Source organism: Vipera ursinii (assembly GCF_947247035.1).
Source record: "Vipera ursinii genome assembly, chromosome: 7".
NCBI lineage: Eukaryota > Metazoa > Chordata > Lepidosauria > Squamata > Viperidae > Vipera > Vipera ursinii.
Window position 1 is genome coordinate 56,852,532 of NC_139521.1, and position 22,362 is coordinate 56,874,893.

Sequence of the window (22,362 nt, forward strand, 5' to 3'; positions counted from 1 at the left end):
ACGGAAACCTGGTGGGCATAACTCAATCAAAGGGACTCAGCCCTCTGGGCCCAACCAAGTTTCCGTAATGCATGCCAGGTCTGCGCCTTCCTCCTCGATCAAATCCTGGATGAGGGGAGCTTTATTAACCACAGACCTGGCATTCAAATAGACCAGCCTGAGCTCAGGTACCTGTCCTCCCCCACCCCCGGAAAAACAGGATGAAGCCAGAGGGTCGGAGCGCGCCACCGCTCAAAGACAGCAGGGGCGCGATCCCAGATTTCGATATGGCCCTCTGTTCATCCATCTGCCGCCATTCCCAATCACCGTGCGGATCGCTGTCCCCACCCCTTCCCCTTGGGCCCTGAGCCCCCCCATCCTGGCCCCCCCATTGCCGTGAACATCTACCAACCTGGACTGAGGAAGGTCCAGCAAAATCCCCCCCATCTGTCACTCTGTCACAGTAACTTTACCTGTTGGTGGGAAATTGTTTTCTCTTTGGTATTTCCTTGATTAGATGGTTGTTTACTGCTTGATTGTTTATCTCAATAGATAATTTCTTGATTAGGTTATTGGTACTGTATTTTTCTGAGATTTATCTTGGTGTTAATCCGTCCTTATAAGGGTGTTAATTGCTAGACAGTAGTTGTTGTTTTTTAGAATTTTAATTGACTCTTTTGAATGCTGAAAGTATTGTTCATTTCTACAGTATATGCCTGTGGATAACTGATTTCTCTTGATTGCCAGCCTCCTAGGAATTCCATAGCATTTTAAAATTTATCTTGTTCTAGGCTGCCCAAAGTTTCCCAATTGAAACTATGCTAACTTGGTTCGTGTATTTTGAAATTAAGGAGGTTTTCATCATGTTGTCTGCTAGTTGTGCTGGTGGATACACACTACTAGCCTTCTCCCTGTCTGTCCTATATAGTGGCTGTATAGTAGTCTTTATACTGTATGTTGTAGATGACTCCTGTTTTTTCTTCTTCTTTTCTTCTTCTTTTCTTCTTCTTCTTTTGTTGTTTAATTGGAAAGTTCTGGGGAACTTTGGTAGGTTTGTATGCTGCAATGATGCTGTGTAGTTTTAATAGATGCTTTTTTTTGGCAGTCTTATACTAAAACCTATAGTGTCTTCATTTTAGGGAGATATTCAAGCAAAATATGATGCTATTGATAAAGACACTCCTATTCCTACAGATAGACAGGTAAGTTTTTTGTTCTTTTAAGTGTCATAAGCTTTTGGAATCATAATGTAGAAGTTGACCAGGCTGAGCCCAAGGAAGGGGTCAAACATGCCATCAGTGTCGAGTTCCTTCGTGCCCACAAGAGATCTAACTCCAGCCCACCTTGAATTCCATTGACTCTTGATCTACTGCCACTTTGCTTTGACCATTAGTAGTTCAGATTCTTGCAGAGTGTTATTTGAACCACCTTGCTTTCTGATTTCTTGTGCCTACACATTGAAGTGTTTTCAAATATTACTTAATAGTACATATTAGTAAAATAACATTAAAGGTAAAGATAAAGGTTCCCCCGCACATGCGTGCTAGTCATTTCCAACTCTAGGGGCCGCTGCTCATCTCCGTTTCAAAGCCGAAGAGCCAGCGCTTGTCCAAGGACGTCTCCGTGGTCATGTGGCCGGCATGACTAGATGCCAAAGGCGCACAGAACGCTGTTACCTTCCCACCGTAGTGGTCCCTATTTTTCTACTTGCATTTTTACGTGCTTTCGAACTGCTAGGTTGGCAGAAGCTGGGACGAGTAACAGGTGCTCACTCTGCTACGCGGCACTCGGGATTCGACCCGCCAAGCTGCCGACCTTCTGATCAACAAGCTCAGCATCCTACCCACTGAGCCACCGCGTCCCCAAAATAACATTGCTACTATAGAAATTCCATTACAATGGAACTATTATTACTCTGTTTAATATATTTGGAATTAAAATTTGTGTACAGTTAGGAATACATAGTGTGACCCATAATTTTGTACTTTAACCAGTTCTCCCTCCCTCTTTCTTTCCTTTCTTTTTTTCAAATTAATATAACAATCCATAACTAACAAATAACTTATACAGCAGCCAAAATGGGGGAAAAAAACAACTAGCACAACAATTAACCATTTTACAGTCTCAGTCATCCACCTGAGACTCCATAACAACCCCAGATCTTCAAGGATTTATGAAAAGTCTGATCTCTAGAGAGAATATTGTTCCAGAGATGGGTGCCACAACTGAAAAGAAACCCTTCCTGAGTCTTGCCATATGATACTCCCTGGAGAAGTATTTGCTTGTCCTGTCAAATCTTGTAGGACTTGGGTATAAATAACCTGGTCCCAAGCCATGAACAACTTTGTAGATAACTACCAGCACCTTGAACTGAACCTAGAGGCATACTGGTAATCCATGAAGCTTACTTAGCAAAGTGTAAAATGAGTCAAATGAGAAGCACCCATAGCTGCCTCTTAATCAACAGAAAACTGACATATCTTATAGAATGGTCATGTTTTATGTAAGAGTCAATTCTATAATACTGTATCGGATGTAGTCAAATTATTGGAGTTGTATCCATTTATGCAGTAACTTTTAAATATTTAACTATGGACGATCTGCTATAGCAGATTTTTCTTAAAGTTACGGAGAACTTGTACTTCTTTATGCCTGCAATATATTATATATTTACGAAGTTTTATTCTTGAGCTTTTTAGTTGAAAAACTATAACAAAACTAATGATAGTGATAGCCATGAAATTTTACCTATTTCCAGTTTATCCTCATATGTAAGATCATAAAAAAACCTCATTCTGCCTTTCTTTCCCCATAGTAATGACTTTAGTCTTCTTGAAATTGAAAATTATGCATGAAGGACAAATAATCTCTCATATTTCTCCTATGATAGAACTCTTCCCTTTGATCTTCTCTCAAGTGCATATAATAGGATTTTACTACTTCAGAGGCTCTGGTTTCAGTTCAATCTATAATTGGGGGCAAGGGAGAAGTCCTAGTAATTATATTTCAAGTTTGTGGAGAGTTTGGGATAGCATTTTTAGGCCCTTTGTAAGTCCGTTACTATGAGGATTAGAAAAAGCAAATTGATCTTGATGGGAGAATAAGAGTTGAACACTGTTGCAAGGTAAACTATGAAACTGTGGCATTCAGTTAGTATCTTGTTTTTTGTCTTTCTATTTTGTCTTTCTATTCGAAGGATTTATACTCATAAGAAAATATATTTGCAAATGTTCCCTGTCCAGATATTTGGAGCCTAGAATAAGTCTTCTTTCTCCCAATTTGAACTGTAGAAATTCATAGGGATTTGGCACCTAGTCTCCTTTTATGGCTTGTTCTGTGCTTCTTCTTGTTGCCTACCTTGTAGATTGAAGTTGACATCCCTCGCTGTCATCAGTATGATGAACTGCTGTCATCACCAGAAGGCCATGCAAAATTTAGGCGGGTTTTGAAAGCCTGGGTAGTTTCTCATCCTGATCTTGTATACTGGCAAGGTTAGTTCAGCTGGCTCCTTTGGTTAGCAGTTACATTTTGCACAGTAAATAAACTAAAGCATACAAATGATGCGGTAATTACTCTCAGTTCATTCTACATTCTACCAGCTCTTTTCAAAAAGGTATGTATACTTGCAATATAAACAGTTGGTTCTTGCATTGCTTCCAGTGAGTAAATTTATTAATTGGTTTATAGATTTATAGACCACTTTGATCAATTGAGTCTAACAGCAGTGTACAAGAGGAACAGCCAAAGTCACTACAGCATTCAAAGTAAAACAATAATGCATAATAAAACTATTGTAGAATATAACTGCAGTTAAGAATGCAATCAAGCTAAGGAATAATGAGATCATTCCTGGGGATAGAAGCTCCACATCAATCAAATCCCAAAGGCCTTGAAGAAGAGCTGAGGTTTCACGAGCTTCTTCGCAGAGTGGAAGCTATCCTTGCCTCAGGGAGAGCTGAGGAGCCCTTATGGAAGGGGAATCCCTTCCTCCACCCCCCCACCCCACCTCAGAGAATGCTGAGTTTCAGTCACACCTCTTGATAAGTGGGGACTTTTGGCAGATATTCTTTGTTAGTTAGAACTGTAGTGTTATTTTAATAGCTAAACAGAATATCCACATATCTGAATATAATTCTACACATATCTGGGAAGAACTGTTGTCAAGCTAGGGCCCTATATCTCACATTTTGGCTTAGAGTTTAGAATGATCCAGATTATTGGGATGAAGCACATTTTTTCAAAGAAACTGCTCTGGTATTTATGACTGAAACCATTGAGTCTTCTTAGAAGCTCTAAATGTCTGATTTTAGATTTATTTGATATATGAAGCTTTTCAGAAGATGGTCATAAATGGCCACCCCTCCAAACTCATGGATTTATTTAACAATTTAGTTGGTGACTGCATCACATGTGATAATTTTGAAAGTGGCCTACTGTATATCTGTAAATAACCTCTGCAGAATATTTAACTATATAATAATGATAAAAACTATATAATAATTTTTATCTTCTGGATATTCTCAAACTTTATTGACTGTCCAATATTTTTGAATAATTATATCTCCCTGTAGGTCTTGATTCCCTTTGTGCACCGTTCCTGTATCTAAATTTCAACAATGAAGGTAAACATTGTCTTTATGAATGTTGAATTGATGCATGCAGTGTATTAAATCCTGATTAGCTCTATGTCTCTGTTTCACTAGGTTCATGCATATTATACAGCAATTCATGAGTTTGCCATAATACATAAGGCTGGGATACTTGCAGGACTGTCTGTCTCCAATTATCTTGCCCATCTAACTAGATCAAACAGGATTGGCATGTACTGGGTTAGTTAGTTAACTAGTGTCATCTTATGGCAGTCTGGAAGTATGCCAGAAAAATAGTGGCCCACACGCAGTGGTACATCCTTAATCCTAAGAATGCTTACCCTGTGAGACAACATCCCTTGAGATTCAGATTGCTTATCTTTAGAAAGACCCCTGGTTCTTCTCCCAGTATTGGACCAGGTATTATTCGATCCCTTTTACCATGTGAGGTGGCATGTTTTTAATAGCTTTAGTTTAGTCACGTGTTTTTAACTCTGAGTTAGCTACCCAGAATAATGAATCAGTAAATAGGTGACCATAATGAAGGAAGAAAGGGAAGAAGGAGGGAAGAAGGAAGAAAGGAAGGAAGGAAGGAAGGAGGGAAGGAAGGAAGGAAGGAAGGAAGGAAGGAAGGAAGGAAGGAAGGAAGGAAGGAAGGATAATGAAATCAGAAAAATTGTAACTTCAATTGTTTTCTCATACTTGGTCTATGCATGGGGGTTTATGTAATTTTTCACCTTTTTGTGGGATATAAATGTTAATGAAGAAGATCGCAAAAGGTGATCACATGACCCCAGCACACCGCAACTGTCATGAGTTGCCAAGAATCTGAATTTTGATCATGTGACCACGGGGATGCTGCAACAGTTGTAAGTATAAAAAAGGGGCATATGTCACATTTTTCAGTGCTGCTGTAATTTTGAGCAATCACTAAATGAACGGTTGTAAGTCAAGGACTACCTGTATTTTTAAGTTTTACAGAATTAAATGGGAACAGTGTAACATTGTTTTCATTTTGTTCTAACAATTGTAATGGTTGGATAAAAAGCTATCTTTCTTTCTGGTTCTTTTTTAGCTTTGGCCTATTCCTGCATGTCTGCTTTTATTCCAAAATATCTCTATAATTTCTTTCTAAAGGATAATTCTCATGTTATTCAAGGTAAGTTTTCTGCTATAAATCTGATTTAAAGCCTTAAAAAACTTATATACATGTTTTACAGTGGGACAAAAAAGTATTTAGTCAGCCACCAATTGTGCAAGTTCTCCCACTTAAAAAGATGAGAGAGGCCTGTAATTTTCATCATACGTATACCTCAACTATGAGAGACAAAATGGGGGGAAAGAATCCAGGAAATCACATTGTAGGATTTCTAATGAATTAATTCGTACATTCCTCAGTAAAATAAGTATTTGGTCACCTACAAACAAGCAAGATTTCTGGCTCTCACAGACCTGTAACTTCTTCTTTAAGAGGATCCTCTGTCCTCCACTCGTTACCTGTATGAATGGCACCTGGTTGAACTTGTTATCAGTATAAAAGACACCAGTCCACAACCTCAAACAGTCACACTCCAAACTCCACTATGGCCAAGACGAAAGAGCTGTCGAAGGACACCAGAAACAAAATTGTAGACCTGCACCATGCTGGGAAGACTGAATTTGAAATAGGCAAGCAGCTTGGTGTGAAGAAATCAACTGTGGGAGCAATTATTAGAAAATGGAAGACATACAAGACCACTGATAATCTCCCTCGTTCTGGGGCTCCACGCAAGATCTCACCCCATGGGGTCAAAATGATCACAAGAATGGTGAGCAAAAATCCCAGAACCACACGGGGGGACCTAGTGAATGACCTGCAGAGAGCTGGGACCAAAGTAACAAAGGCTACCATCAGTAACACACTACGCTGCCAGGGACTCAAATCCTGCAGTGCCAGACGTGTCCCCCTGCTTAAGCCAGTACATGTCTGGGCCCGTCTGAAGTTTGCTAGAGAGCATTTGGATGATCCAGAACAGGATTGGGAGAATGTCATATGGTCAGATGAAACCAAAGTAGAACGTTTTGGTAAAACTCAACTCGTCATGTTTGGAGGACAAGGAATGCTGAGTTGCATCCAAAGAACACCATACCTACTGTGAAGTATGGGGGTGGAAACATCATGCTTTGGGGCTGTTTTTCTGCAAAGGGACCAGGACGACTGATCCGTGTAAAGGAAAGAATGAATGGGGCCATGTATCGTGAGATTTTGAGTGAAAACCTCCTTCCATCAGCAAGGGCATTGAAGATGAAACGTGGCTGGGTCTTTCAGCATGACAATGATCCCAAACACACCGCCCGGGCAACGAAGGAGTGGCTTCGTAAGAAGCATTTCAAGGTCCTGGAGTGGCCTAGCCAGTCTCCAGATCTCAACCTCATAGAAAACCTTTGGAGGGAGTTGAAAGTCTGTGTTGCCCAGCGACAGCCCCAAAACATCACTGCTCTAGAGGAGATCTGCCTGGAGGAATGGGCCAAAATACCAGCAACAGTGTGTGCAAACCTTGTGAAGACTTACAGAAAACGTTTGACCTCTGTCATTGCCAACAAAGGGTATATAACAAAGTATTGAGATGAACTTTTGTTATTGACCAAATATTTATTTTCCACCATATTTTGCAAATAAATTTGTTAGAAATTCTACAATGTGATCTTTCCCCCTTTTGTCTCTCATAGTTGAGGTATACCTATGATGAAAATTACAGGCCTCTCTCATCTTTTTAAGTGGGAGAACTTGCACAATTGGTGGCTGACTAAATACTTTTTTGTCCCACTGTATCTTTTATAGTTTTCAATTTATAGTCAGCTTTGAGATATAATGGAAAATACCACACCACAAAAAAATAAAAAACCCACCAAAATTGCAGCTACTATTAACTTGAAACAGCTGCAGTTGCTGAACTGCAGCATGCAGTTTGTTTTGAATTTCCCTAATAAAGCTATGCATTGGTCTATTATTTTGATAGTGTTATTATTCATAGATTTTATATTGTTCCTTGTAATATTGTTGTGATTTTGTTTTAATTATTTTAATAGTAAATATTTTGTTAACTCTTTCCTGGAATTCTGTTGCAATGGTGATTTCATAAAGCAAAATTCTTGAGGCTGAATTCTTGCTGAAATCATTTTCTGTTTATCTTTCTTCCAGAATATCTTACAGTATTCTCCCAGATGATTGCATTCCATGATCCTGAACTGAGTAACCATCTCAATGAAATAGGTTTCATCCCAGATGTAAGTGGAAATGCTTTTTATATATTTTAATACAGGCAGAAACAGCAGAAAGTTTGATCATCTATATCCACATATCATGGTCCAAAAATAAATTCAATACCAGAATCAAACTCTGATAGCAGCTATCAAGCAGTCAAAATCTGCAAGATGTGCCATTTAATATGATTTTCAAAGAAATATTATAATTATCATTTTCTTCATTCCTTTCTCACTACTTTTCCCTAAGATCACACAATTACGGTATATTCATGTTTTATTTAGAAGAAAATCCCACAAAGTTCAGTGAGGCTTATGTCTTAATACTATGATACATAATACAGTTTTAATGGCATCTAAATTGCCAAAGCAGGTAGTCCTCAAGTTACTACCAATCATTTTATGATTGCTTGAAGTTACAACACCTGTAACACCAGGTTCTTTCCATGGCCAAAAAAGCACTTTCAGCCATTGTAAATGATAAAGCCTCTGCTCCCCATGGTCATGTGACTGTAGGGTGTTCCATGGTCATTCAGGGTGGTTTTTGACAGTTTCCACCAAAAAAAAGCTCATTCAAATAAATAGATTCGCTTAATAATCACAATGTTCACTTAATAATATTAAAAAAGTACTCGTTACATGGGTGCCTCAATTTGCAACCAGATTTCTGCACCCAATTACAGTCATAAATCAAGGGCTACTTAAACTTATTTCTGCATTTACAGCATATAGTTTCCTGTTTTTCTGCATATATTCCTGTTGTAATTCAATGGCTTGGGGAGGAGAGATCATTGTCCTGCCTATGCCTACCCATATATTAAATAAGTAATACTCATCTTTCATTGACAAGGGCGGTATATAAATGTAATAAAATAAATAAAATAAATAAATAAGTTTAAGTCACATCAGAACGTTTTTAATGTCCTATCATTAGAATTGAATATGGAATTAAACTTTTGAATAGAAGTTTACCTCTGACATAGATTTCGTATATATAGAGATTTAATATGCAGTCTTGTACAGTTTAATTTGTGCAATTTCACAGTTTAACTTGTATAAAGTAGACATATTTGACAGAATTCTTAGAAATGTTTTCTGTATTGCTCTATCATTCACTAGAAAATAAAATCTGTACTTTATTTTAGTACTTGAGACTTTCCAGAATCCATCAAAATGAAGTATATGCACTTAGCAATACTATTTTGATGCTTGAAAACTAATCCTGTCAGATCAAGCTGATTAATCTTGTGCGTTTTTCCTGCATGAAGAGGATGTTCCCTGTATGCTCCTTAATTTTGTCTATAAATAACAGAATACAAAGTTGGAAGGGACCTTGGAGGTCTTGTAGTCCAACCTCCCTGTTCAGGCAAGAAACCCTTTACCAGGCATGTCAAACTCGTGACGTTACATGACGTTGCGCTGCATATCACGACTTTTTCCCCATAGCCGGCAATGGGATGGCCGTGGTTTCGGAGTGACGCATCCGGCCCATGGGCCGGCAGTTTGACATGCCTGCCCTATACCATTTTAGACAAACGGTTATCCAATCTGTTCTTAAAGAAATGAACTGGAAATTATAAGAAAGAAGTCCTAATCTAAGGATCAGGCAGACATTTACCTTTTGACTTTTATGAGATCTCATTGCACCTGAAAATAAAAAATCAAATATAACCATTAAAAATACAGAAGAAAAACAGTGATATAAAATGAAAACTTGACTGAAATTTATTCTGCATTCTCAAATTGTTCTCTGTTGAGCAATTTGAAAAATTCCTTAACAAGGGGGATTTTTCACAGGAATGCAGAAGCATATAACTATTGTATTAACTATGGATTATACTTTATTACTCCCCATTGTGTTGTGGAAAACAATAGAGGAAGCTTCTCTAAACAAATACTGTGACAAGGTAGCTGTGCTCTTAACTTGCGTATACCTGGTGAGACCGGTAGGGGGCAGTGTGTACTAAGAAAAGTACAGGAAGACCTCACCTCACCAAAGATTATTAAGATAGTTGTTAATAAAAGTAGAAACAGTAAGATGGAAGAAAGAAGCAAAATTACCTCCTGCTCAGTTAATGACTATCTAGATATAGTGCCCACTAGGATGGATCTTCTGAAGCTTAAGCTTATGTAAAAGTCCCTGAATTCAATCAAATAGGTTTTAAAATCATAATTACAATATTTGTGAAAAAGTATAATAATACTTTATTATCAATTCAGCACCATCAATAAGTTTAAACAGTTGCAGAATGAGTGATCATTATGTGAGGGCCGTCTTATAAGTAGTACTCAAATATAATCAGACTCTGGTTCGAAAATTTTAAATTCTAGTTTGGGTAGGATATCATAATACAGATTTGAAACCACAATCCTGATTTAAACTTCTCATATATGTTATAAGTTAGGCTTGCAGAATTCCAACACTGATGTGATTGAAAATTTGCAATGATCTACTCTAACAACATATTCTTTTTTCTCCCATGTTGTTGTTATAGCTATATGCTATTCCTTGGTTTCTCACAATGTTCACACGTAAGTATATTTTCTCATTTTTCATTTACAGGTATGTGTTTATTTATCGCATGCACGTTTTAATATTTTTATTTGGCAATTTCTAATTTAGAGCAGTAATCATCTAATAATCTTCAGTATTCCAAAATTAGTAATTCAGGTATTCTCTGATATTGATACTCCTGCCTGAAATCAGTTGTGACATGGATTGTGCAGTGTTTCTTAATCCAGATTGCATAAGGATGTTTTGAAGCTGGAATACATGTGAACAAAGCAGCTCTTTAAAGCAGCTAGGTTGGACTTCTGTTAAGATAACGTGGTAGCCTTAGAAGGTATTGCATGATTCAATGAGAAACTAAATGGTCCTGGATGGATACTATTTTCACAACCTTGTGAACCTTTCCAAAAGGAGTTTTCCAAATTATTGCTAAAGAGTTGCCCAACCCTATTCTTTGGTATTGCACTTTGGTATTGCACATTAAGAATTCCTAGGAGAAGAGTGGATTTGCTTTTGCCTACATCACAAATATTTAGATGTACTTTTGGGGGGGCATTGAGGGAACTGTACTGAAACTCAGACTTGGTGAATAGATGAAATGTATGTTGCAGGATCTAATCTGGGTCGGTCACCAGGACCAGAAGTCAGTCTTCTGAGCTTTTGGTCTCACGCTGGAGCCCGTCCACGGGAAAATTCTCTGTGACACATTCCAGTGGAGAGAAGTTCCCTGAGGATGGTCTCCAGCATGAATCCAAAAGCTCAGAAGACAAAATCTCTGGTCCTGGTGACAATTGGATCCTGCAACATTATCCTGGGACATATACATTTGCTTTCATTCGTAAAGTATGTTGTGGTCTTCTTTATCTTTTGCTTGTTTTTTTCAAAAATTTTACCCAAATTTTATTTTTTCTGCCCTGTTTTTATTGCTGCCTGGTGAAATATATTGATTGATTTCAAGACACTGTCCCCTTAGTATATTTTGCAGTTCATGGGTTTCATGAATACCCCTGTTAAAACACACTTTGGCCGTTCTTTTTCATCATACCCTACATTGCTGCCTAAAATAAGGGAGACAATAGAAACTGCTTTAGAGGCTCTTCTCCTTTATACTTATTGTGGAATTGTCCATCTCCTCTTGCCAACTGCATTCTAGGGAAAAATATAAATCTCTCTAAGTACTCTCTTGTTGCCTGTTGCCTGATTACCTATTTGGCATTACAAAAACAAACCTGAAAACTATTCTCCCCCAGTTGATATTTCTTTATTGGCTGCCTTGCAGATGTCTTTCCTTTGCACAAAATCTTTCATCTGTGGGATACATTACTACTGGGAAACTCTTCCTTCCCATTCTGCATTGGAGTAGCTATTCTACAGCAACTGAGGGATCGTCTTCTCTCCAATGGATTCAATGAGTGCATTTTGCTGTTTTCTGATTTACCAGGTATTATTTTTATCAGTCTTATATCTTTGTTGGATATCTTTTGTTCTGATATATATATATATATATATATATATATATATATATATATATATATATATATATATATATACAGTATGTGTGTGTGTGTGTACATATACATATACATACACACACACACACACACACACACACACACACATATATATACAGGGCTTTTTTTCTCATAGAACGCTCAGAATGGAGTTCCGGCACCTGTTTTGGATGGAACCTTGTAGGGTAGGCAAGGTGGGCTGTATGACATGTGTGAGTTCCAGCACCTTTTTCATATATATATATATATATATGAAAGGTTCCGACACCTTTTTCATATATATATATGGCTCAGGAAGTTAAAACACTGCCTGATATATAATCAGCCCAGGTTCGAATCTCAGATAAAGGGTATGACTAACTGATGAGAACATAAAGAGTTCGAAATGATCATCTTAGCCTCCCAAATTCTTTATTAGCAATTTGAATAATTTGCACAAATAATGAGCTGTCATAAGTTGACTATGTCCTGTGGATAAGCCCTGAGTCGGGCCAAAACAGGAATGAAAGAGTTAATTAGCAAGGTCCACTCAAAAAGCCTTGACAAATACTTAAACATTATATATATATATATATATATATATATATATATATATATATATATATATATATATATATATATATATATATATATATATATATATATATATATATAATTTATTAGAATTTGAATAGGAAAGAATTAGTATGAATTGGTAATTATGTTGTACTGAATACATTTTTATTTGGCTGTAGGCAGCCTTTGTTAAACTGAGAGAGGTAAATTTGAGCAGGTTAGTTATGTAAGTATACTTTAATTCTTTTTTATGCAGTTTTCTGTGTGGGGGTATGTATGTTAATAATATGGGGCACCTGAATTAATTGTGGGCATGCTAAAATATAAGACCATGTATCTTCTAATTCACTTTAGAGTCATTTGGGTTTTACAGTTCTACCTGCCTTAGTCTTTGTAGAATGGGCAGAATGGGGCCAGCCTTTTTGCAGATTGTGACTTAGTCAGAGTTTGGGTTGATTAGCACAGTTGATATTTTAAGGTCTGCCATTAAATGCAGCGAGAAAATGACAATCACAGCTTTCTCTTGAAATCTTCCCAGAAAATTGGTTTTGTGCTTTGGAGAAGATTGCAGAACCTCAGAATGCAGCTTCCACCACCCAGCCTCGTGTGTGAAATGGTTGATCTGTATCAGGCTGGGTCCAGGCCTTCCCAAGCAGCTTAAGAGAGCAGCATAATGTGGGGATTATCTGCTCTCCCTTCCAAAGCTATGAGTTCAATTTCACCCTGTACTTCCAAGAGAGACACTTACCATCTTAGAAGCACAGCACATCTGCAAGCCATTTTGATCTCTGAATACTACAAGGCCAAGATCCTATTTCTTGAGGAAAGACCTTAGCAGTCATACATTTGTTATTGGCAATTATAAATTCTACAATTTTTAGTGCTTGTGTGCTGCTAAAACTGTGTTGTTGTTAGCTACGAAGTCATGTCCAACCCATTGCAACCCCATGGACAATGTTCCTCCAGGCCTTCCTGTCCTCTACCATCTTCTGGAGTCCATTTAAGCTCACACCTACTGCTTCAGTGACTCCATCCAGCCACCTCATTCTCTGTCGTCCCTTTCTTCTATTGCCCTCAATCTTTCCCAGAATTAGGCTCTTCTCCAGTGAGTTCTTCCTTCTCATTAGGTGGCCAAAGTATTTGAGTTTCAACTTCAGGATCTGGCCTTCTAAAGAGCAGTCAGGGTTGATCTCCTCTAGGACTGACCGGTTTGATCACCTTGCAGTCCAAGGGACTCGCAGGAGTCTTCTCCAGCACCATAGTTCAAAGGCCTGAATTCTTTGGCGCTCAGCCTTTCTTATGGTCCAACTTTCACTGCCATACATTGCAACTGGGAAGACCATAGCCTTGACTATACGCACTTTTATTGACATGGTGATATCTCTACTTTTTAGTGTGCTGTATAGATTTGCCATTGTTTTCCTCCCCAGGAGCAAGCGTCTTTTAATTTCTTGGCTACAGTGATTATTTTCTCCTTTTTTCCCTCATTGAGTGAGTGTTCTTTCTTTTTAAAGATACATGAAGCCTATTTTCAGGCTGACACAATGCTTTTTATGTTTCTTCTTATCTTCAAATGCCAGGGAAACACAATGCTATTTTTTTCCCAATACAGGACACCAACAGATGCACGAAAGGAGTTTGGGGATATATATATATGTAAAATGTTTGTTAAGTATTTAGAATGCACTTGCTTAGGTCCCAAACACGGGACAAATCTTATTTCCTGTTTCAGCCTAACCCAAGAGGCCATCCACAGGCAGTAGCCACAGCCGTGGCAGCTCATATTTGTGTAACCAATGCAGTCATTGGTATGCTGTAGTCATTTCTCTTTGTCATTCAAAACCTAAGAGAGTCTCTCTTCAAAGGAGATGTGGCATATACTTCAGATCACAGTCTATAGAGTAACTGCTCCCAAACTGATGCTCAGTATGTAGAAATATAATTCTAAGAATTTCTACTTAATGTAGACATTGGCTAGGCCAAATGGGAAAGGACAATTTGAACCAGCAGTGACCATATGAATTCTGTGGTTTGCAAAAGGCCCCAAGAAGGGTTCTTTTGTCACCAAAATTCAGCAGCTAGGGTAAATTCAGTTGCACACTTTCTGTAGTCAAAATTTTTCCATTGCCATTCAGTCTGATTCTCCTTTGATGTGAGGAAAAGGCAAGCTTCATGGAAGAGAAGTATTCTCATGAATTGTGTGGGCCCATGAGAGCCTGCATCAGCATTTGATGTAATCCTGGGATTGCAAAAGGGTATCCACCTTGTATGGTTGCATTTACATGTCAATGCATGTACTCACCTGTACACACATAAATATGAAATGAAGCCTTAGGTTTCATGCTGTTACTTCCACAGAAAGTCCAGAACTTAATAAAATATAGCTTATATTTTTCAAATTAGTGTTACATGAGAACTTTTTCTGAATCAACTATTTCCCCTGGAATTTTTTATCCCAAACAGCAAATATTGTACTTAAAGCTTGCACAATTTAAATGTGAAGTATGTGACAACATTTCCCAATTACCATGTTACCTGTCTTCCCAATATGACACTACCAGTTTAAAATTCTCTTTTCATACTTTTGTTTGAGTTGTAGATATTTGTCAGAAAAGAGAGACATTTTAACAAATTTCAATTCTGATATTAAGTCCTGCCGTGAATCATTCAATTCAGAGAGAGGGAATAAGAGATTTCCTTTGAATATTAAGTATTTCTTTCTAATCTTTTTTTATTAAAACTATTGGTTTCTTGAATCTAAATGATCTAGATTAGGACTATGGAGCACTTACATTTTAAAGACTCAAAAGAGTAATTTGAAGCATGTAGCAGATGTTTAGAAGTCCTTAAAGCGCTGATTGATTGATTGATTGATTGATTGATTAAATATTTATACTTTATGCCCATTTTATAACCAACCGTGGATGACTCATATTTTCCCAGAAACCTGCAGCTCTCTTCCATGGCTGTAGCATGCTTCCATGAAAAGATATGGCTGCTTTACAGAATGATAGAGAGGTGGTACAAGTTTGCCTCCATGTGTTCCAAAACATCTTTTGATTGCAGCAACTGGATCATGAAGCTTCAAGAAGTGCATAGATACTAAAAATAGCTCAAATATGTAAACAATTTTATTAGCAAGTGAGAATGGAGCTAATGTTTTCCTGAGCGTGTATCAAGTAGCAAGCTCATTGCTTCGTGGAGGAAATAGTCACAGAATATTAGGATGTTTTTTTTTACTATTTCTGTTCCACAGATAGATAAAAGAATGGAATGTTTGTAGAAGAGTTTTCTTTATCCTTATGAATTTTTGAATTAAGTATCTCTGATGGCTTTGACCAGGAACAAGAAGAAGATGTGTTTATACAACAGGTCTCAAAACTTCATCAAAGGTGTTTAATGGTATTATGCAACAAAAGCTATTCAGTTTGCAGCCAGGTTTGAAGTAGAGAATCTAGCTTTGGTAGAAAAAGAAAACGATTTGTTTCCACAAACCTGTTTAGCAAAGACAGACATGAAAAACTCACGATGTCACGTGATGTCGCGTGACATATCGGAACTTTTTCCTCCGGCCCGTGGGCCAGCAGTTTGACACCCCTGATCAAAGACATTCTGTAATGCCATGAACTGCAAAATAGATGCCATTTAACCTAAAGCTGATAATTTTTATAATTATTCATGTTTTCCACCTGATCTGCATGATGTTTATAAATCCATGCTGATTACTTTTTCAAGAATTATCTTAACGGTTTGCTGAACACATATCAAGCCATAATTATTCATGCATTTGCACTTACTGATTGGTCAATGGTAAATAGATAACTTAGATCGGGGGTATCAAACTGCTGGCCCGTGGGCCGGATGCGTCATGAGGAAACAGCGCCCACCCCATTGACGGCAATGGTGAAAAAGTTCCAATACGTCACGTGTTGTTGTGAGTTTGTCATGTCTGTATTAGATAGTCTTTTTCCCCAGAATTCAGGCTAGGGGAGTAGGCAAACTTTGTTGCTGATATGATTTTATGATGGGAGTATATGATTTATTTTGGGCATCTTGGATTATTGTTTGTAACTTTTGGGTTTTAAATCTTTGTGTGCCACCCTAGATGAACAGCCTTAAAAATTATTTAAGTGAATATTATTGAGTGCCCTTTCTCTAATTAAAGCTCATTTTGTCCTCTGGACAGATTTTAATTTGCTCCTCACAGATTTGCTTCAGGTGGGGAGGGATCTTCTAGAATGAATGGATTAAAGATTTAATTTAAGAATTAAGGATCGAATCCATGTCACTTAAAGAGCCTTCTATCAATGGAGAAAACTCCTGTATAAAACAGTTGGGGTACAGTTTTAACATCTAGTAGTTGAAATTTTAATATAGTGGTCAGACTTTCTTGCTAAATATTTGTTATGATAGAACTGGTAAGGATTTGTACTTGGGTATGCAAATATTTCATTTGTTTTAAAATACAGATGCCACTGAGTTGAGTCTTAGCCCAGGATTGTACATTCAAAGGGTTGCGATCCTGACCAATCGCAGCAATAATGGACTGTAACATTCCAATGATGTCCTTGATTCTGACTTTTCTTCTTATTCATTGTCTTCCTTTCTTGAACTTATTTTAGTTTCACTTAAGCAGTCTCTTTTCTTGTCCATCGTCTTCTTACATCACCTTCTCAAACTGGTGACTTTCTTTTTGCCAGTCATCACCTCAAGGGAGTAGTTGATTTTATTTGGTCCATGATTATTGGGTTTCTTGCAGTTCAGAGTAGTCTTATTATCTACCATCAAGTTCATAATTAGAAAGCATCTACCAACTTTTTCCAGCTTACACAGCCATACATTGCTGCTAGAATGTCTGTTCTTCTATTCTGATTGTGACTATTGTACAACAACCTTTTGATCTAGCAACAACCTTTATCTTTCTAAATTTGTCTTGTCATTTCCTCCCTCCCTAGGATCAATCATCCTTTTAGGGTTATATTGTCTCTGTAGGTTGCTAAGACTTGGCCCTGACCTGATGGCATATAATCAGAATGTCTTCCATCTTGACTGTTCTTCAGCCTAAGGAAACAAAACTATTTATGCTTTTGCTCTTTCAAAGTTGTATTACCTTTGTCTTACTAATATTTAGCAAGCTTTTTACAAGGATTTCTTCCAAGTTGTCTTTTCTTAATGTGTTTGATCAGGCAGTTGTTATTTTGACCTTCAGTTTTGATTGCAGCTGCCATCTCTTTCAATACTGCCATTCTTATAAAATCTTTACAAGCCAAACAGATATGGGAGGTAATAACACATTGTTTCTCATTCCCTTTCTTAGTTTGAACCAATCTGTTTCTTCAGATCCAGTTCTTATATTAGCTTTCTGTCCATTATAATGATTCCTAAGAAGAATAATCAGAATACACATATGCCTTAATATATTTCATGTTCTGCTATGATCTCGCCATCCAAACGTCTTGTAATCAATAATGCATAAAAATCCTTCTTATGTTCTCTTGCTCTCAATTATCCATCTTATATTAGTTAAATATATTATTATTATTATCATCATCATCATCATCTCATGCATCTTATTTTCTCTGAAACTGGGTTATTCATCTGTCATTTCTGTGTTTATCAATTCATTCTAAGATCTGAAGCAAAATTTAATTATTACAATGTTTTGATAGTTTGCATATCATCTTGCAGATATTTCCTTTTTTTAGAATAGGACTAAGGAAGGACCTTTCCCAATCTCTAAGTCGCAGTTTTGTTTTATAGGTGTTGATACAAAGCGGTATTTAAACTACTTCTTTAAGCAGTTTGATGGGTTCTTCATCTGTGCCTGATTAAGAATCTTTTGGCAGCAATTCTATTGCTTTTTATACCTCAATTTCTAGTGAATTTCTTAAATGCTTTCTCTTTGCAAACTGGAAGATTGTGAGATCTAGTCCTGTCTTATGCAGAAAACTAGTTGGGTGGCCTTGGGCCAGTCATACATACTCTCAGAAGGAGACAATAAAAAACTACTTCCAAGAAAACTGCACACACACACACACACACACACACGGAGAGAGAGAGAGAGAGAGAGATTATCATTTCCCCTTCAAACCCTCACACTGAGTCATGCCTTGAACTGTATTTCAGATAGATTATCTTAGTTAGTGGCCAACTCTGAATTACCTAAACTCTCTTATTTTATAAACCCAGTCCAAAAGACTGGATTAGAGAGGTGTTGTCCTCTGCTCCCAACAAAAGATGCTGCTCATCTTTGCTTTGCTTTCTGTGTTCCTCTGGTAGGTACCCTGCCAGACTCTGGTCCCTCATTATCTTAGCCCCTCCTGCTCAGCTTCATTGCCTTCCATTTCTGTTCCAGGGGCTGTTCGCCCGTTGGCTTCTCAGACTGTCTGGCGTGCAGCTTCTGAGGGCATGAGAGGAGATCATGATCATTTTCAAAGGGAAGAGTGTGTTACAAACTTGTTTTTCTTTGCAACACATCTAAAGAAACAGGTATATCCAGAGAAAAAAGTATTTGCAGTAATTGCAAAACTGGAAAAGCATTTTGGACTTACAATAAATAGAGCATATAATGAGATCTCTTCATATAGATTACAGCTTAAAATCAGATACATTATGAATTATATATCCCAAAACAATGGGATGTATATGCAAGGCTACATAGGGGAAGAATTTCTGCAGATCATCTATATGTTCCATTATTATTATTATTATTATTATTATTATTATTATTATTATTATTATTATTATTATTATTATTATTATTATTATTATTATTATTATTCACTGTTCTGTATAGAGTGACCTAACCTAGGAAACAGACTGTCTGAGGCTGAAAGGCCAGTCCATTTCTTAAAGCCAGTTTTGAGATGGAAAAACCATTGATCATTCCTAAATTTCCCTTTGCACAGCAATTCATTTCAAAGGAGCAGGCTTTAAAGAGGATTAAAAAAAAATTGCAAGCTTATGTGAGACTGCATGGTTCATTTTTTTCCAGTGCTATTCATGTAATATTTTCTTATTTTAAAATTATTTTTTCCTATGATCAGTCTTTGCAGGAAGATTGTTTTTCCTCAAAAAAGTACCTTTTGTTATCTGTGTTTGTCTTGTGTAATCAACTAATTTTGAAAAGTCTCTATAAATTAATATATTAGCATGAATTGCTAGGTGCAGTTCACGTTTCTCCTATCTCTGATAACTTTGTACTAGTGTAAGAGAAGTGTATCAAATGAGAAATATTAAGTACAAGTTCTGTTTTTTGAAAACTCAGTAGGAGTTTTTTGTTAGTGCAGATCATTAAACCTTCAGCACATAAATTTATTAGCCAGACTGCCTTAATTTTTATGAATAACCTGTAGATGGTTTCAAGCTAGATTGCTATGAATTATGAATTTGAGAGAGAGGGAGAAATTGAATTTTATCAAAAGTTTATTATTAATGTTTTATTAAGCATTTTTATCCTATTTTCTCCCCAAACTTGTACCCTTCCTATATGTCTTTATCCTGATTTCAGACACGTGAGGCAGATTATTAGGATACAGTGGGATTTTTGTAGAAAAGGCAGGAAACTACTCCAAAATAGAAGAAACAAATTGCCATAAGTAAAAGAAAAAAGTAAACATTAACAAACATAAAAACAGTTTTACAGTATATATAAATATTTTTGAAACTTTAGTAAGAGGTTATTCTAATCATTCATACTCTACAGTACTTCTTTTTATACTGGTCGTTTTTGGCCTATTAAGATTATAAAAAATTATTTATTACTTAATTGTAGCATATTGTTTACAGTTTTCCAATTTTATTACCACAGTTTTGTCAAATGGTCAAAACCAGCCAACTTGACTGCACAATTTATTTCTTTATTCAGTTTATATTCTTCCTGGAGGTGATTCTAGGTGACTTAAAAATTCAGAGACTTTGCTTTACAGCATGCTTCAGTTTCTTAATTCCTTAACTTAGTTCCCCTAACCTTTTTTGTCACGTTTTACCATAATTACATTGCAGAATGCCCACAAACTGTAATTACTTGTTGTAGTTTAAAGCCTATAAATCATCTGAATTTGTGTCTTAAATCTTATTCTTTTCTCTTGGTTACATGCTAGTGGAGGATATATGTTTCTTGTTTCTTTTATCATATTTACATAGGTTATGTTAAAAAAAACAAAATGAATTTATTTTAGAATAATGTGTTCTTTTAAAAAAATGCTTGTCAACTGCAGTTTTTGTTCTTATTACTCATTTCCTTCCTTTCATTTTTTTCATTGGTGTCTCCTTTTCAGAAATCGATATTGAACGGTGTGTCCATGAATCAATTAACCTTTTCTGCTGGACTCCTAAGAGTGCTACATATAGACAGTATGCACAACATCCCAAACAAACCAATGAAATCAACTCTACAAGAAGTCTACTATCTTGTTTCTCATCAGACTATCAGGATGCATCCAGGAGTGACCTGGTGAGTTATCTAGTTGTCTTTCATTAGGAAAGAATAGAAGGTTTAAATATTTTAGGGCTGTTTAGAATTGGATTTATTTATTCATTCATTGGGTTTAAATCCTCCCTTTCTTCCAAATCACAAGCCTGAAAACTAGTGATGGGTTATGTTGTCCATGAAATTTTCATTGCTAAAGATGGACTTGAACCTTAATTACATTGTGTTCCTAGTCTTAACAGCTTAACAACTAATTCTTATCATCCTATAGAAGAAAAATGAGTGGTGTGACTATCATTAGACATAATAAGTTAAGTGTCTCAACCAGTAAGTGTACAAAGTGTTGGCAGGTTGCTATATGGAGCTATCTGTATGTCATATTTTCAAGAATATTGGAAGTACATTTGTACTTTGCCTCATGCATCAAAAAACCTTGGAGAACTCTGAATTGGTAATCAGTATAATAAAATACTAACACAATGAAATCAAATCAAATAATCCTTCATTCATAGATCAGCATAAGAAGGGAAAAATGCAATTAATTTTAAAAACTAGAAATATAAAATACACAAATTTAAAAAAACATTTTGAAAAATTAAAAAGCTATATAAAGTAAAAATACAAAGTGATTTGATTTGGCTTGGTGCACTTAATTGTAGTAAGCGGGTGTAATAAAATGAACCAAATAGTGGTGTGAGGAACATTTGGAATGTGAAAGGATTCATGTTCAACACACCTGCTTTGAGTTTGAAACAGCTGGTCCATATCAAAATTGGAACACTTCTGGAATGTCGAAAGAGCATCAGAACATTTGCACTGGAACTGTTTGCTTCAAACCCAAAATATTTCAAATTTGAAATGGTTTTTATGCTTCTAAAACCTAATGTGCTAGCAGTGTCATAATGATTCGTATTATGTATAACTACACTGTGACAAATATGTGTAACACTTATGATACATTATTGATTTAAACACTTGAGTATTCCATTCTTAATTGATTTATATACAAATGAAGGAAGAGATGTTAGCTTTCTGGACTTTTTGTTAGACAACATTTGCTTGTAAAATTTTGAATACTATCAGAAAAAGACTATGACAAGAAAGATTTTAAAAGCAAACATTCTGAATTAGTTTGCAAGTGCATATTTGTAGTGACTGTTGGGGAAATAAGAGTTTGGGTTAAGCTAACTTCTACCTTCAGAGGACCTTTGGTCTTTACAGGGCGGAGAAACCGAAACAGTCCCTTCTTCCTTTCCGAAGATCAAGGTGGTACAAGGTTTGGCAGCAATTCAGTTGACATCCCAGAGTTTCTTAGAAAATGACTAAGGTTTCACGGTCAAAGCTCTTGTCCATTATATTCCTTGGATCAGACAGAAATTCTTTACTGTGTATAGGAAGGAGTTTGATTCCTCACCATCTCCAAATCCCATTATATCAGGCTTGCTTGATTAAGGGAAAAGGGCCAGCCCTTTTTAGTTTCCTTCTATATTTCAAATGGAAAATAGAGTTTATATAGATTCTGTATACAGAATATTTGGCAGGAGC

General features: G+C 36.6%; 1 protein-coding gene and 1 long non-coding RNA gene across 2 annotated transcripts in view; both read left to right on the top strand.

Annotated features, from left to right (window-relative positions):
* The window catches only part of LOC310643071, a 937,169-nt gene that overhangs the window by 878,381 nt on the left and 36,426 nt on the right, over positions 1 to 22,362 (top strand). The gene's annotated exons all lie outside the window — the stretch shown is intronic.
* Positions 1 to 22,362, top strand: part of TBCK (TBC1 domain containing kinase) — an 89,951-nt gene that overhangs the window by 35,271 nt on the left and 32,318 nt on the right. The window contains exons 15-22 of the mRNA XM_083367113.1: positions 1,119 to 1,181; positions 3,344 to 3,470; positions 4,551 to 4,601; positions 5,644 to 5,727; positions 7,750 to 7,835; positions 10,307 to 10,343; positions 11,600 to 11,761; positions 20,666 to 20,841. Of these exons, the coding sequence (XP_083223239.1) occupies positions 1,119 to 1,181; positions 3,344 to 3,470; positions 4,551 to 4,601; positions 5,644 to 5,727; positions 7,750 to 7,835; positions 10,307 to 10,343; positions 11,600 to 11,761; positions 20,666 to 20,841 (786 nt within the window). The remainder of the gene's footprint in view (positions 1 to 1,118; positions 1,182 to 3,343; positions 3,471 to 4,550; positions 4,602 to 5,643; positions 5,728 to 7,749; positions 7,836 to 10,306; positions 10,344 to 11,599; positions 11,762 to 20,665; positions 20,842 to 22,362) is intronic.